This window comes from Sebastes umbrosus, chromosome 19, assembly GCF_015220745.1.
Source record: "Sebastes umbrosus isolate fSebUmb1 chromosome 19, fSebUmb1.pri, whole genome shotgun sequence".
Taxonomy (NCBI): Eukaryota; Metazoa; Chordata; class Actinopteri; order Perciformes; family Sebastidae; genus Sebastes; species Sebastes umbrosus.
This window is the reverse complement of record NC_051287.1, coordinates 10,586,470-10,599,066: the sequence shown is the minus strand read 5'-3', so window position 1 is coordinate 10,599,066 and position 12,597 is coordinate 10,586,470. Positions and strand designations below refer to the sequence as shown.

General features: G+C 41.1%; 1 protein-coding gene across 13 annotated transcripts in view; it reads left to right on the top strand.

Moving 5' to 3' along the window:
- Window positions 1-12,597, top strand: part of vav2 (vav 2 guanine nucleotide exchange factor) — a 222,021-nt gene that overhangs the window by 208,406 nt on the left and 1,018 nt on the right. For 4 of the 13 annotated variants that reach the window (XM_037753449.1, XM_037753444.1, XM_037753447.1 and 1 more), the window contains 15 exons: window positions 111-243; window positions 626-640; window positions 925-1,034; window positions 1,207-1,308; window positions 3,230-3,318; window positions 4,826-4,839; window positions 5,000-5,018; window positions 6,101-6,228; window positions 7,116-7,187; window positions 7,373-7,434; window positions 7,725-7,841; window positions 8,425-8,512; window positions 8,623-8,746; window positions 10,594-10,680; window positions 11,052-11,206. In XM_037753449.1, coding sequence (XP_037609377.1) covers window positions 111-243; window positions 626-640; window positions 925-1,034; window positions 1,207-1,308; window positions 3,230-3,318; window positions 4,826-4,839; window positions 5,000-5,018; window positions 6,101-6,228; window positions 7,116-7,187; window positions 7,373-7,434; window positions 7,725-7,841; window positions 8,425-8,512; window positions 8,623-8,746; window positions 10,594-10,680; window positions 11,052-11,206 — 1,315 coding nt within the window. Of the gene's footprint in view, window positions 1-110; window positions 244-625; window positions 641-924; window positions 1,035-1,206; window positions 1,309-3,229; window positions 3,319-4,825; window positions 4,840-4,999; window positions 5,019-6,100; window positions 6,229-7,115; window positions 7,188-7,372; window positions 7,435-7,724; window positions 7,842-8,424; window positions 8,513-8,622; window positions 8,747-10,593; window positions 10,755-11,051; window positions 11,207-12,597 lie in introns of those variants that run through there. The other 9 variants (XM_037753450.1, XM_037753448.1, XM_037753452.1 and 6 more) reach the window with 6 other exon arrangements.

Genomic DNA, 12,597 nt, shown 5'->3' with positions numbered 1-12,597 from the left:
CAAACTCTACAGAAAAAAAAAAAAAATACCCAAAAGATATGAGAACTAAAGTAACCCAATGACATCCTCTCACAGCGGAATTAACAATGAATGTGTGTGTATGTCTTCAGGTATATATTCCTGTTTGATAAAGTGGTCATTGTCTGCAAGAGGAAAGGCTATAGCTATGAGCTCAAAGAGATTATTGAACTGCAGTCATATAAAATGTCGGACGACCCCATGAACAACAGAGACGTGAAAAAGGTAAGAAGCATCCTTTTGCTTTGAAGAGACACAGAAGATAAAGGCAGCCCTTTTCGCTAGTGCAGGCGATGAAACATCCATGTGTAATCATTACAAATGTTGCCCTTGAGCTGAAGGACCTTGTTGATGGTAATTTCAGATATGGAACTTATGAGTAATGCATTGAAGTGTCAGTTATGCATTGCGCTCGCCCATGCTTGGAAAAACCATGTAAATGCAATGAAGGTCATTTAGGATTCATGAAATTGTACCGCAGTGCATTGCGCCACAAGTCTAACATGCCTTTTGTTTTGGTTTTGTTTTGAATCTGCATGTGTCCGTTCATGTTTTGCATGTGTAACTGGGTCTTTCTCTGGTGTCTTTCTTTTTGCATGCTTACCAGTCGAGTGGAAAAATGGTAAGCTCAAGTGACCCCTTTATTTAACTCATCTTCTCATATTGGCAGTGGTGTTTGTTTGGGGGTGTCGCGCCGTGACTGCACGTGCACCCGCCGACTCTGTGACTGTCTCTCCAGCTTTTGGTCAGATGCATTGCTAAAGCATGTGGAGCATCTTTTAGTTCTCAATTAAATGTGATCATATTTACAGTATGCTTTTGTACATATTCATTTTAAAACGTGCCTATATATGCCATCTGCATATCTCTCTGCCATCTGTTCCTCACTCGCTTTTTCCTCTCCAGTGGTCGTACGGTTTCTACCTGATCCACCTGCAAGGGAAGCAGGGCTTCCAGTTCTTTTGTAAAACCGAGGAGACAAAGAGGAAGTGGATGGAGCAGTTTGAAATGGCCATGTGAGTATGATTACGTGGCAAGGGTTGGTAACTTTCCTGGACATTCAATCGAGAAACCATCTTTTCGATAACATAACCAGATGGGAATGTATGTTTATGGCTAATCCGGTGAATTAAACACCCCGTAAAAAATAAACATCTCTTCCTCTCATTGATTATTATTTACTTCCAGGTCCAACATCAAGCCAGAGAGAGCCACAGCCAACCAGCATAACTTCCAAATGCACACATTCGATAAGAACACCAACTGTCGAGCCTGCAAGATGCTGTTGAGGTAACAAACCCCGATAACTTCAACGCTGATGTGCAAAACAGCACATTCATATTCTACAATGAATTATGAATGCGTGTACTTCCCGAGTTTCTAAGAACTATCACGTATCCAACAATATCCAGCAGTACTAGAGATGTATTTTTCACTGTCACATACATATGGTGTAAAAAGATCATTTATACACTCGGACACACCTTATGTCACATTAATAAATAATGATTTATGCAGTGGTGGAAGAATCAGTCAGATCATTTACTTAAATAAAACGTAAAAAAAAATTAAAAATACTAGGGCTGTCAATCGATTAAAATATTTAATCACAATTAATTGCATGATTGTCCATAGTTAATCGTGATTAATCGCAAATTAATAGGCACATTTTTTAATCTGTTAAATATTATTTAAAGAGAGACTTGTTAAGTATTTAATATATGTATTTAAAATATGCCTGCTTTATGTAAATGTATGTATATATTTATTATTATTGTAAATCAATTAACAACACAAAACAATGACAAATATTATCCAGAAACCATCACAGGTATTGCATTTAGCATAAAGGATATGCTCAAATCATAACATGGCAAACTCAAGCCCAACAGGCAACAACAGCTGTCAGTGTGTCAGTGTGCTGACTTGACTATGACTTGCCCCCAAACTGCATGTGATTATCATAAAGTGGGCATGTCTGTAAAGGGGAGACTCGTGTGTACTCATAGAACCCATTTTCATTCACATATCTTGAGGTCAGAGGTCAAGGGACCCCTTTGAAAATGGCCATGCCAGTTTTTCCTCGCCAAAATTTAGCGTAAGTTTGGAGCGTTATTTAACCTCTTTCATGACAAGTTAGTATGACATGGTTGGTACCGATAGATTCCTTAGGTTTTTCTAGTTTCATATGATACCAGTATCTTTACTCTATCTTTAAAACTGAGCCCGCTACAACCTAAAAATCGCAAGTTATGTTAATACATTAACGCAAAAGTAACATTTCCCTGTAAATTGCAGTGCAGTCAAAGTATAAATAAGCAGAGAATGGAAATATCTGAAATTTGTACGTGAGTAAATGTACTTCCACCACTGCTGTTACGCAACAGTAATATAATGTAGTGTTATATGTAAAGCTAGTAAAAGCAGTGTTAATTTAAAAATCTAAACGTGTCTCAAGAGCAAAAAAGAAAGTGAGTGAAGAACTGAAGTGCTTAACTAAAAAGAAATCCAGCCACGTTCGGTGAGTAACAAACAAACAGACGTAAATCACAGAGGGGAATATGTGTTTGGCTCACGTAGCCCCTCATTAGTGTAAAAGCAATCTTTGGAAAATATTCTACTAAATATGACTGAGGCTGACGGATGCTATTTTTAAACATTCCCCCTTCCCCGGCACCACCCACTGTGTGAGCGCACCTCCTCCCATGTGAGAGTGCTGCTCAACTGCAGCGGGGACAACCCGTGTCACCGAATCACCACTTTCACCTCTATTACAGTCAGCCGGCTGAACTCCACTCTGTGTATTGACCCACACATTTCACGGCTTGGCTGACCTAAATTCACAGAGCCAGCGGAAGCGGGGACCGGCGTTCCCACTCCCTGCTAGATGCTAATTACTACTGCAGCCCCAGCGGATCGCACCGTGATTTATGGCACTTACTATTCAACATGGCAGTGTGCGACGCATGCAGGGTTACAGTATCCCTAACAAATACAGTACTGCTCTTAAACGGAGCCAGTCGATTTTGTGATTTTTAAAGGATCGCAGAGTGGAAATGATGGAGCGTGTGTAACTGTAATAGCAGGCGTAGAGTAGCAAGCAGCAGCTCCCCTTGTGTGTTGTACTTACAATAAGTTAATTTGTGTCTGAGACACTTCCTGTTTGCATTACTGATGTGTGTGTGTGTGTGTGTGTGTGTTTCCCCTCTAGGGGCATCTTCTATCAGGGCTACTACTGCTCTCGCTGTGGAACTGGAGCACATAAAGAGTGTCTGGAAGTCATCACCATCTGTAAAATCAGTAGGTGTTTCGTCTAATCTTCTGATAGAAACCCTGACACAGGTTCAATGTTTGGATTAAATAAGTGATCAATGTCCTATGACAGGTATCATTGATAGTTCTGACACTGTGTTGTGAGGGCAATTTTTGTTTTGACCAAATGAATAAGGATTTGTGAAATGTCATACAGTGTCCTGCTTGTAGGCTACTTTATCCAGCAGGAAAAAGGGGGATGGGTTCTGCGGGGTTCCTGTGGGACAGTCATTTCATTGTGTTGTTGTGAGTTAAGATGAATTGCCTCTCCATCATTTTATATGGCCCAGCCTTTCCAGCAGATAGAGCCCTCATTATTTAGACCAGTGGTTCCCAAACTGTTTTCACGCCAAGGACCCCAAAACTGACACAAATTAGACCACAGACCCCAATTTGACAGGATTTTGTCCCAGGGCAGTGGTGTAGTGGAGGGTGTACGCAGGTTAATCGGGGTATACTCACCTTTTTTTCTGGTGGTTTACAGTATACCTACCTGTCAGCCAAAAAGCCACTGGAATATATAGGAGTGTACCCATTTTCTCCTCGGCAACCTACTACCCATCTACCTAGTACACCCACCTCATCAACAACCACTACACCACTGTCCCAGGGTCTCCCATCTGGTAGGATTTTGCTTTTAGAGGTTTTATTACAGAAAGTAGTCATACATTCTGTCATCACGTTAGTCACAGATGGAATTTTTGTGAAAATAAATGATTCCCCTTTTTGCTGGGGATCCCCTAAAATACCCCTGCAACTTTTGGGCTTGTAACCGTTTCAAATGAAGCAATACTTACTTGCGACTCATCATGATTAGTTCCATATATCTCTGGGTTATAACTAGTTCATAGAGTTATCATTTTTCCTCGTGTTGTATTTGAATATTTTTTATAGACCCCGAAGAGATAAAATGATCCAGTTATTCACAACAAATAATCAAATTGACAAACATATAACATAACTGAATATCATTTTGTGTAGTATAAATGTATTTTCTGCATTCCTTTCCTCTTTAATCATGTGACAACTGATTCATCTCAGATTTATCTTCCGACGCCTTGAAGGGGTCTCAACCTCCAGCTTGAGAACCATAGATTTCACTCAACATGTATTCAGAAAATCATAGGCCTGCTTTCTCAAATTGGAGCCGGTTCTGTACACCTGAGTGAGGTTCAAATAGATTTATTGATGAAATGATGGGGTCAGGCATTAGTTAGTTGGAGAATTAGTGTGAGTGTTGCCATATAATTTGGCTCCTTCAGCTTTACGCATGACTGCTTTACATCCAATATTACATGTGGGATGAAGCCAAACTACAGCCAAACTACAGGCGAAACTGCCTTTGTGTTTAACAAAGCATATCAAAACAGAGCCACATGAAGCCTGAGAATTGCTCTCCTCAAATGTTCAGCTTAACTCAGGCGTAATCAATACGGGCAGCCAGTTGTGTTGTGAACCCTCCCTGACTGTCACTATTTCTTTTGTCTTGTTTCAGATCCTCAAGACTTGGTGAGTAGATCCTCTATTACTCAACATACTGTAGCAGTATTATCATTATTACCTTCCTCTAATTGTTAATTCCCTTCATAGATGTTGTTTTTTTATCATTAAATTACACAAGTAAGATTTGTACTTATAATTGATTGAAGTATTTGTTTCTATTTTATAGGAACCTGGAATGTCATCAGGTAAGATCACTTCCAGTCCCCTATAAACACGATAGAGAACACTTAAGTATGAGGCTTGTAATTCTGTCAGCTGTCATGTTACGAGTTTGTTATGGATCCAGCTGTTATTGAACAGCATGGCTCTCTACTGCCATCTAGTGGGTAGATGCGTTACACATGAACCACAACATTATCGACCACATAAAGTGGGTGGAAGTGCATAGAAAAATAGAGATAATTTGTGCTTAACATATCACTTGAAATTCAAAAACTTGAAGACCTTTGAGATGAGAGGGATCATAGTTGTTCTACAGTATCCAGAAATACCGGTAATCAATACACAGTGGTCAGTCTGGAGAGAATGAAATTACAAAGTTGCTCTTGGTAATATTTTCTTTGGCTTTTTTTGCCTCCTAAGATATACTTGAAAGGTCAGAGAAAGGGATACCATGCAACAAAGATGCTGGAGCAGATTTGAACCCAGGATGTTGTGGTTATATTGTGTATCTTAGACCACTGCATCACTCAGTGGACAAGATCTGTATGCAAAAACAGCCCTGCCTTTATCAGCCTAAATCACTATGTGAAACCTAAGAGGGAACTCTCGGACCGCAGTGAGCAGAACTCTGTCCAGATAAAGTTAGATTTAATGTTCGATTATTTTCTTCTTTTACCTCTTAAAGGACCAGTGTGTTACAATTAGGAGGATCTATTGGTAGAAATGGAATATAATATTAATAAGTATGTTTTCTTTAGTGTATAATCACCTGAAAATAAGAATTTCCATTACCTTAGAATGAGCCATTTATATGTAATTAATAACGTTACTCGTTCCCATCATTGCCGCTCTCTCTCCCTTGCTTCACCACTCACTTCTCACGTACACACACACTCCACGCACTCTCTTACAACAACTGGCTCTAGATGGGGCCATTCGCGTTTTTCGCATAGGCCACTTTAGCAATCCCACACGCTTTGCACATGGGAGAAAATGTAATCTGCAACCCCACTGCTAAATACTGCCACATCCTACATACTGTTCCTTTTAATGTAGTCAACTTAACTCTTACTCCCACTTACCTAACACTTGATTGTGTTTCCAGGTCCCAAGATGGTGGCAGTGAGGAACTACCACGGCACACCAGCACCTACAGGGAAGACACCGCTCTGTTTTCAGACAGGAGAGTTTATCGAGCTGCTGAAGGGAGATCCTGACACCACATGGTGGGAGGTACGGCATTCAATCACTTCTATCTGACAACACGTGAAGTGTGGATACTAAAACCGTATTAAGACAGTTGGCTCTGTACTCCAGCACATTGAGAACTTGCGGCATTGATTTTGAAATCAATCAATGACTGTGAAGTACAAATGCTGACTTTCAGCTTTAAAGATGTTTGAAGGTGATCACATCCCTACTGGGTGAACAAAGTAGGAGTTTTAGCTTGTTTCACCCTGTGGGATGTGGATTAAAAAGAGCTACAATTCCTACACTTTGCCTTTTATATCTTGTTTGTTAATCCGCACAAACATTTTTCTCTTGGATGGGTGCAGTGACTTTCTCCAGGAAGTCAGTGGCAAGGCCAAGAAATAGTCCGGCACATAACAACACTAAAGTGATTCTACAGATTAAACAAACGAGATGTAACGTGTTAATTATTGAGCTTCAGATGTGCTGGCAGGTGGATTTTGTTACCTTTGGACAGAGCCAGGCTGGCCGTTTCCCCCTACTTCAACATTTAATCCAATCTGGCTGTAGCCTTATATTTATCAATCTTTTTATCTCCGGAAGAGAAGGAAGAGAATAAGCGTATTTCCCGAAATTTTAAACTTTTCCTTAAAACCAATGTAAGTCCAATGCAGAACAGGGCCAAGGGAGTTAAAAAAGTGTTCTTATACCAATTATTGTAACCTAATCATACAAATCATACAAAAGCCTGTATCAAATCCAGGTCAGGAGCAAAATAGCTTTCAGAATAGTATGGATAATGTGTAGTCAGATAAGTCAGTACTGTATTGCAATTAAAGAGCTTTTCTAATTTTTGTTTTAAAATCTTGATTCCTAATTGCCTCAGTATTTGAAATGCCTTACAAATAAACTTTGCTTGTTATCTGCAGGGAAAGCTGATACAAACACAGAAGAGCGGCTTCTTCCCCAGTTCATGTGTAAAACCTTGTTTGGACCCAAAGGTAAGTCACCCATATACATGTACAGTGGCTACAGTATGCATTTGAAGAGAATCATTACTGTATGTGTGATTTCTGAGGGCTTTAACTACCTGTGTGGGACGTACATATAAGTGATCTACTTCTGCTCCATGGTTTTGTTCTGTTTATAAGTTGTTTAATGTGCATTGTGCTGCTATTTGTTACAGCCCTTCCAGTCATTATCCAGCCGGCAGTCCTCAAGAGAATCAGACTACTATGGATATCCTTGGTAAGACCCTTAACTTTTGAAGATTGATTTCATCCTCATGTACACTACAGTATACTGCCATTACCCTGAGGTCACTATTACTTCAGATGTATTCGTTAATACCAGCGCATACTGTTAACTTCATGCGCTGAGTTTTAAAGCAAAAACTGACTTCAAACATGACCGCAATCAAAAGATGAATTACTGCATGGCCGTTTGATGTCAACGATTTGTAAAGCCCTGACCATGTCATTTGATTATGTGACTTTTGTATTTGGAGGTGACGACATTTACTCTCCGCTCCTCTGCAGGTTTGCGGGGAACATGGAGCGCCAGCAGGCCGATAACCTTTTAAAATCCCACAGCAGCGGGACTTACCTTATCAGAGAGAGGACAGCTGAGGCGGAGAGGTTCGCCATCAGCATCAAGTGAGTGTTTCACATCGTATATAGGAGAGTGAAAATCTCAGGGGAAGGGCTTTTAAAAACACGTCTCACGGGGAATACAAATTCTCACGGGACGCCCCAGTCGGTGTTTTCCCCGAGCATCTTTTCGCCATGGCTAATTACCGCTCGGTAATTGCTTTTTTTTTTTTGTATCCTGTTTTTTTGTGTGTATTTTCCTCTGAGAGAATGCATCACGAAGAAAAATGTTTGAGCTCTTGCTGGAGCTGTCATACTGCACAGTTATGTACTGGCAGACGTGCTTTTGCACATTTATCTTTAAGACAAGTGCAAAGAGGCTGTAGGGACCAGCCTTTAGACAAATAATTAAATAAGTCCCACAGTCGACGTCAACTTGTGACAATTACTTTATTTTGGTCTCTGTTGGTCCTTCGGGTGTACGACAAAATATTTCATGTTGACAGCAGCTCAACACATTACACCAAAGGCACATGAGAGAACAAAACACAACAATAAGAAACAGTAACATACAAAATGTTTTTAGATGAAGTATTAAAGGGATAGTTCTTATTTTTTGATTTCTCTTGTGGTGTTTGGTTTTTTACAGATTCAATGATGAAGTAAAACACATCAAAGTCATTGAAAAAGACAGCTGGATTCACATCACTGAGGCCAAAAAGTTTGAGAGTCTTTTGGTAAGTCTTATATTTAACTACCAACACAAAATATCCACAGTACGAAAAGAAAAAAAAGGAAATCAGATGGTCACATTTCTCTAATCCTTCTGTACTCTTGATTCTAACAGGAGCTGGTGGAGTACTATCAGGCCCATTCACTGAAAGAAAGCTTCAAGTTGTTAGATACCACATTGCGATTTCCCTACAAGTCAAAAGAACGCTCGCTAACACGGGCCAGTACACGCTCACCAGGTAAGCCTTCAACATATTCCTCTTCTCCAACAGTTAGCCCGAGCCACATACTCAAAGGATGGAATGATTTTTAATCTGGTGTCAAATATCAGCCAATACCAGCACATAGCCTGACCATGGTAAACACTTGCCCTAACACTACAGCTACACTACAATCTGCTTCTCTTCACCTTGTTTTAAATCCAGCATTGTTTATGTCCATGTTTACTAGCTTGCGGGCTTCTTATTCTGTCTTTGCTGGCGCATTGCTGCACATCTCAGCGTGTTAGCGCCACCTGTTCGATCACCCTATCAGTGTGTGACACTATTGACAGGACTGCTTATCACGTCAACCCTCCGCTACGGTCATGAGCTTTGGGTAATGCCCAAGAGAATTAGATAACAGGAGTGGACGAAGTGAATGTCATTTGCAGGGTGGTTGAACCCTACCCCTAGAAAACGGGCTGCTTGATCTGAAGTGTTGCTTTGCTATTGGACTTCTGTGCCGTCCTGCAGTTTCTTTAAGAGCTACAGCGACCTGTGACAGTTACGTCATTGACTGTACGCCCTCATTTGCAACCGTATAGGTTTGTCCCGCCCCGTTTGTTAGCGCCCCTGACATCGAAATCGACCCTGGTCCGACCCTAGTCCGACCCACCTCTCGACCTGGGTCGCAAAGGCGATTCGATCAACGCGGGTTAACGCGCTTTCATACACACGATCAACCCTGGTTCAACCCTGGTTGAGTCCTCGGTGTGAAAGGGGTATTTGTCTTCACTGGTGCTCTCTTCCTTCCCAGGCCAGTGACTCCCCTGACTCATACAGAGAGGAATGGGGGAAGCCCAGAGGGGAACAGTGCAGAAAAAGAGACAAGCAGTGTGAAATAGAGAGAGAGACAAAAAGGAAGAGTTTGTCAGCTAATTCAGAGGCCTGTGGATTGGCTGTCTGAATTGGCAGCCCCTTTGCACTGGCTTCTGTCCTACATTGGTCTGCCTTTGTTTGATCCGTAGGAAGAACTGGCCACTACAGCGAGATTGTTTCCCTCCTGTTTTGGCTGCATTTGGAAATGAATGGAGACAATCGAGTCTTTGCTGATGATGATGTGCTCTCTCTTTCTCTCTCTCTACACTGTTTTCAAGCGCACATTTGTTTGTAGTTTTGTGTTTCCAGGTGCATCACACCGCGCAGGTGTGAACGGAAACAATGGTGGGATTAGGTTGCATCTATGATGAGGAAAGCCGTGGTCAATCACATCCTCTTCTCTCACTCCCTCTAAAAGCAATGCTCTCTGCACCATTATGTACTGACCGTTTGGTGATGCATTCTGTATAGAGATGTGCAGCAACCAGAATATGCGGCAAAGGGCAGACGGTGTCTCATTTTAGTTCATGTTTCACACATTAAAAGTGAGGCGGTCGTCATGTTGTCTATTGTTAATGTTGCGCAATTTCGTTTCACACATTAGTCACGATTATAAATAACAATGTCGAGCAAAAGTTAAAAAAGGAGAAATTAAAATACGCTCTAGTTGATTGTTTTTTTTATTTATTTTCCTTAAACGATTATTAGGGTTGCGTTCACTCTGACTGTAATTACAAACTGGGAACACAACTCTTTAAGCCCTACATCAGTGCATTAACTGACAATTCCCACAATGATACCGTTTGCAATCCACACTACATTTTTTTTTAACAAATTGTTTTCCGTCACACCGCTAAAGCAGTCAAAACATGGTAAGATTAAGATAACAGAACCCTATCTTTAAGAGACAGATAACTTCAGTGTGCTCCTTTTTTTAAAACTCTGCTTCTCTGGCTCCAGCTCTGCAGTTCCAGCTTTATTTCCTCCTGTTTCTCTTCTCCTCTCAGCAGCCACCTGCGCCTCCTACAACTTCTCCTTCCTCAGTCCGCAGGGCCTCAACTTCTCTTCTCAGAGCTCAGCTCCCTTTTGGTCAGGTACTCTTTGTTTTCCTATCTTTTCTCGCTCCTGTTGTCCTCCTACACCTCATCGACTGTCATTTCATAAATAAGCCTCTGCGCTCTCGACCTCATTACTTCTTCTCTGTGCACTCTTTTCATTAACGAGAACATTTCAGTTCTTCCCTGGATGACGCTCCCTCATTAAATCACGAAAAAGAAAACCAATTTCCTCTCCCATGATGAAACAACTTGTCCTTTCCCATCGTGCTCATTTGTCATTGTGACTACAGTACCGACATGCTGAACTGACCAACTAATTATTATCACTATGTCTAGCATGACCTTCCACCTCTGTCAAGTTCTGACAATGTGAATCGACTGACCTCTCGTGGTTTCCACTTTCACAGTGTTCACTCCTCGGGTGGTCAGCTCAGCAGTGGCCAGGTATAACTTTGCAGCAAGAGACATGAGAGAGCTGTCACTGCGAGAAGGAGACATCGTCAAAATCTACAGCAAGATCGGTGGAGACCAGGGCTGGTGGAAAGGAGAGGCCAATGGACGAGTGAGTAAACCATGAAAGTCTGTACATTTATGGATGGTAAAAGTGATTAGATTCTGCTGGTAGCATGTGCATAAGGCATATTTTCAAGCACTCTGCTTCAAATATACAGCACAGATTTGGCTTTTTGTCTGCACCGCAGCGGCTGAATTTAACAATTAAACCATTGATAATAAAAGCACTCCTAAAGCAGGTGGTTGAAAGAGAAAAGCACTGGCTGCTGGGAAATGTTCCAGTTTAATAGGCTGGCAGTTAAGCTGGAAGTGATCTTTGAGCTTTTTATTTTAGGGATGTTCACCGTTAGGTTGTAAAATCGACGGTGTTAATGTGGTGCTGTGGACCCAGAATGAGTTTTAATTATTTTACCGGTGCATAGTTAATCTGGGTTGTCCACTGTTGCGCGGTCTGGTGTTGAGGTTCTCTTAGCCGTCTAATTTCGATTTTATTATAGCGTGTCGCCATCTCGCTTTTACTGCACCGAGGACCTTAATGGAAATGGGTTTTTAAATTGATTGTGTCATCTTTGTCAGTGGGAGACCAATTATCAGATGACACCATCTAGGTGCCTACTCTATGTATATAATGATATTGATTGTACAGGATTAATCTGTGAAAAAATAGCATTGACTTACAAAGAATATTAAATGTGAATAAGCTCAGAGATGTCGGTTGAATAAAGAGACACTGAATGTAAGTCAGTTAGATCCCACCTGTTTACATGCCCCCGGATCATATTCAAGTTCAATTCATGCAGAATGTGTAACCAGACCGCTTCTGAGGCCTGCACTACAAAGTTCAACATACCCAGGATTTCTTCTTGTTATCTGGCTTAACTAAACCCTAACAACCGCGATCCCGCTAAGCGGTCCTACGACGGTGGTTATCAACTCGATAAGTCAACCCAACGTTTCTCAATCTGGCTATGAGCGCATTCACATAACAGGGGTGGTGTTTGCAGCATATGACCAATCACAAACACGGACAAGTCTACTGTCAGCAGAGCAGCGTATTTTACAGTATGAAGAAGTTAAACTACACATAATCCAGACTAATAGTAACACAGTTGAAGCTGCCAAATGCAGGAAGGACAGCTGGCAAAAGAAAAAAAAATGTCCGACTGTGTGAATATGTAAATGAACAGACTTATATCCTAAGAACAGTGTCCCATCTACAGCACGACTATAATTACTTCATGTATTCTGTTAATGCTTAAAGAACAGAATAGAAGAACAGAAGTCCCCTTATTAATCCCTTGGAGGTGAATATGGCATGTATGACAATTTAACTTTATTTCAGCCCTGACTCAGGTGGTGTGAAACAGGTTTGGGAGCAAATTAAAAATAAATATTAAAATATAATTCAAAGCGGTAAGCAGGCTTACTTTAATGTGACAG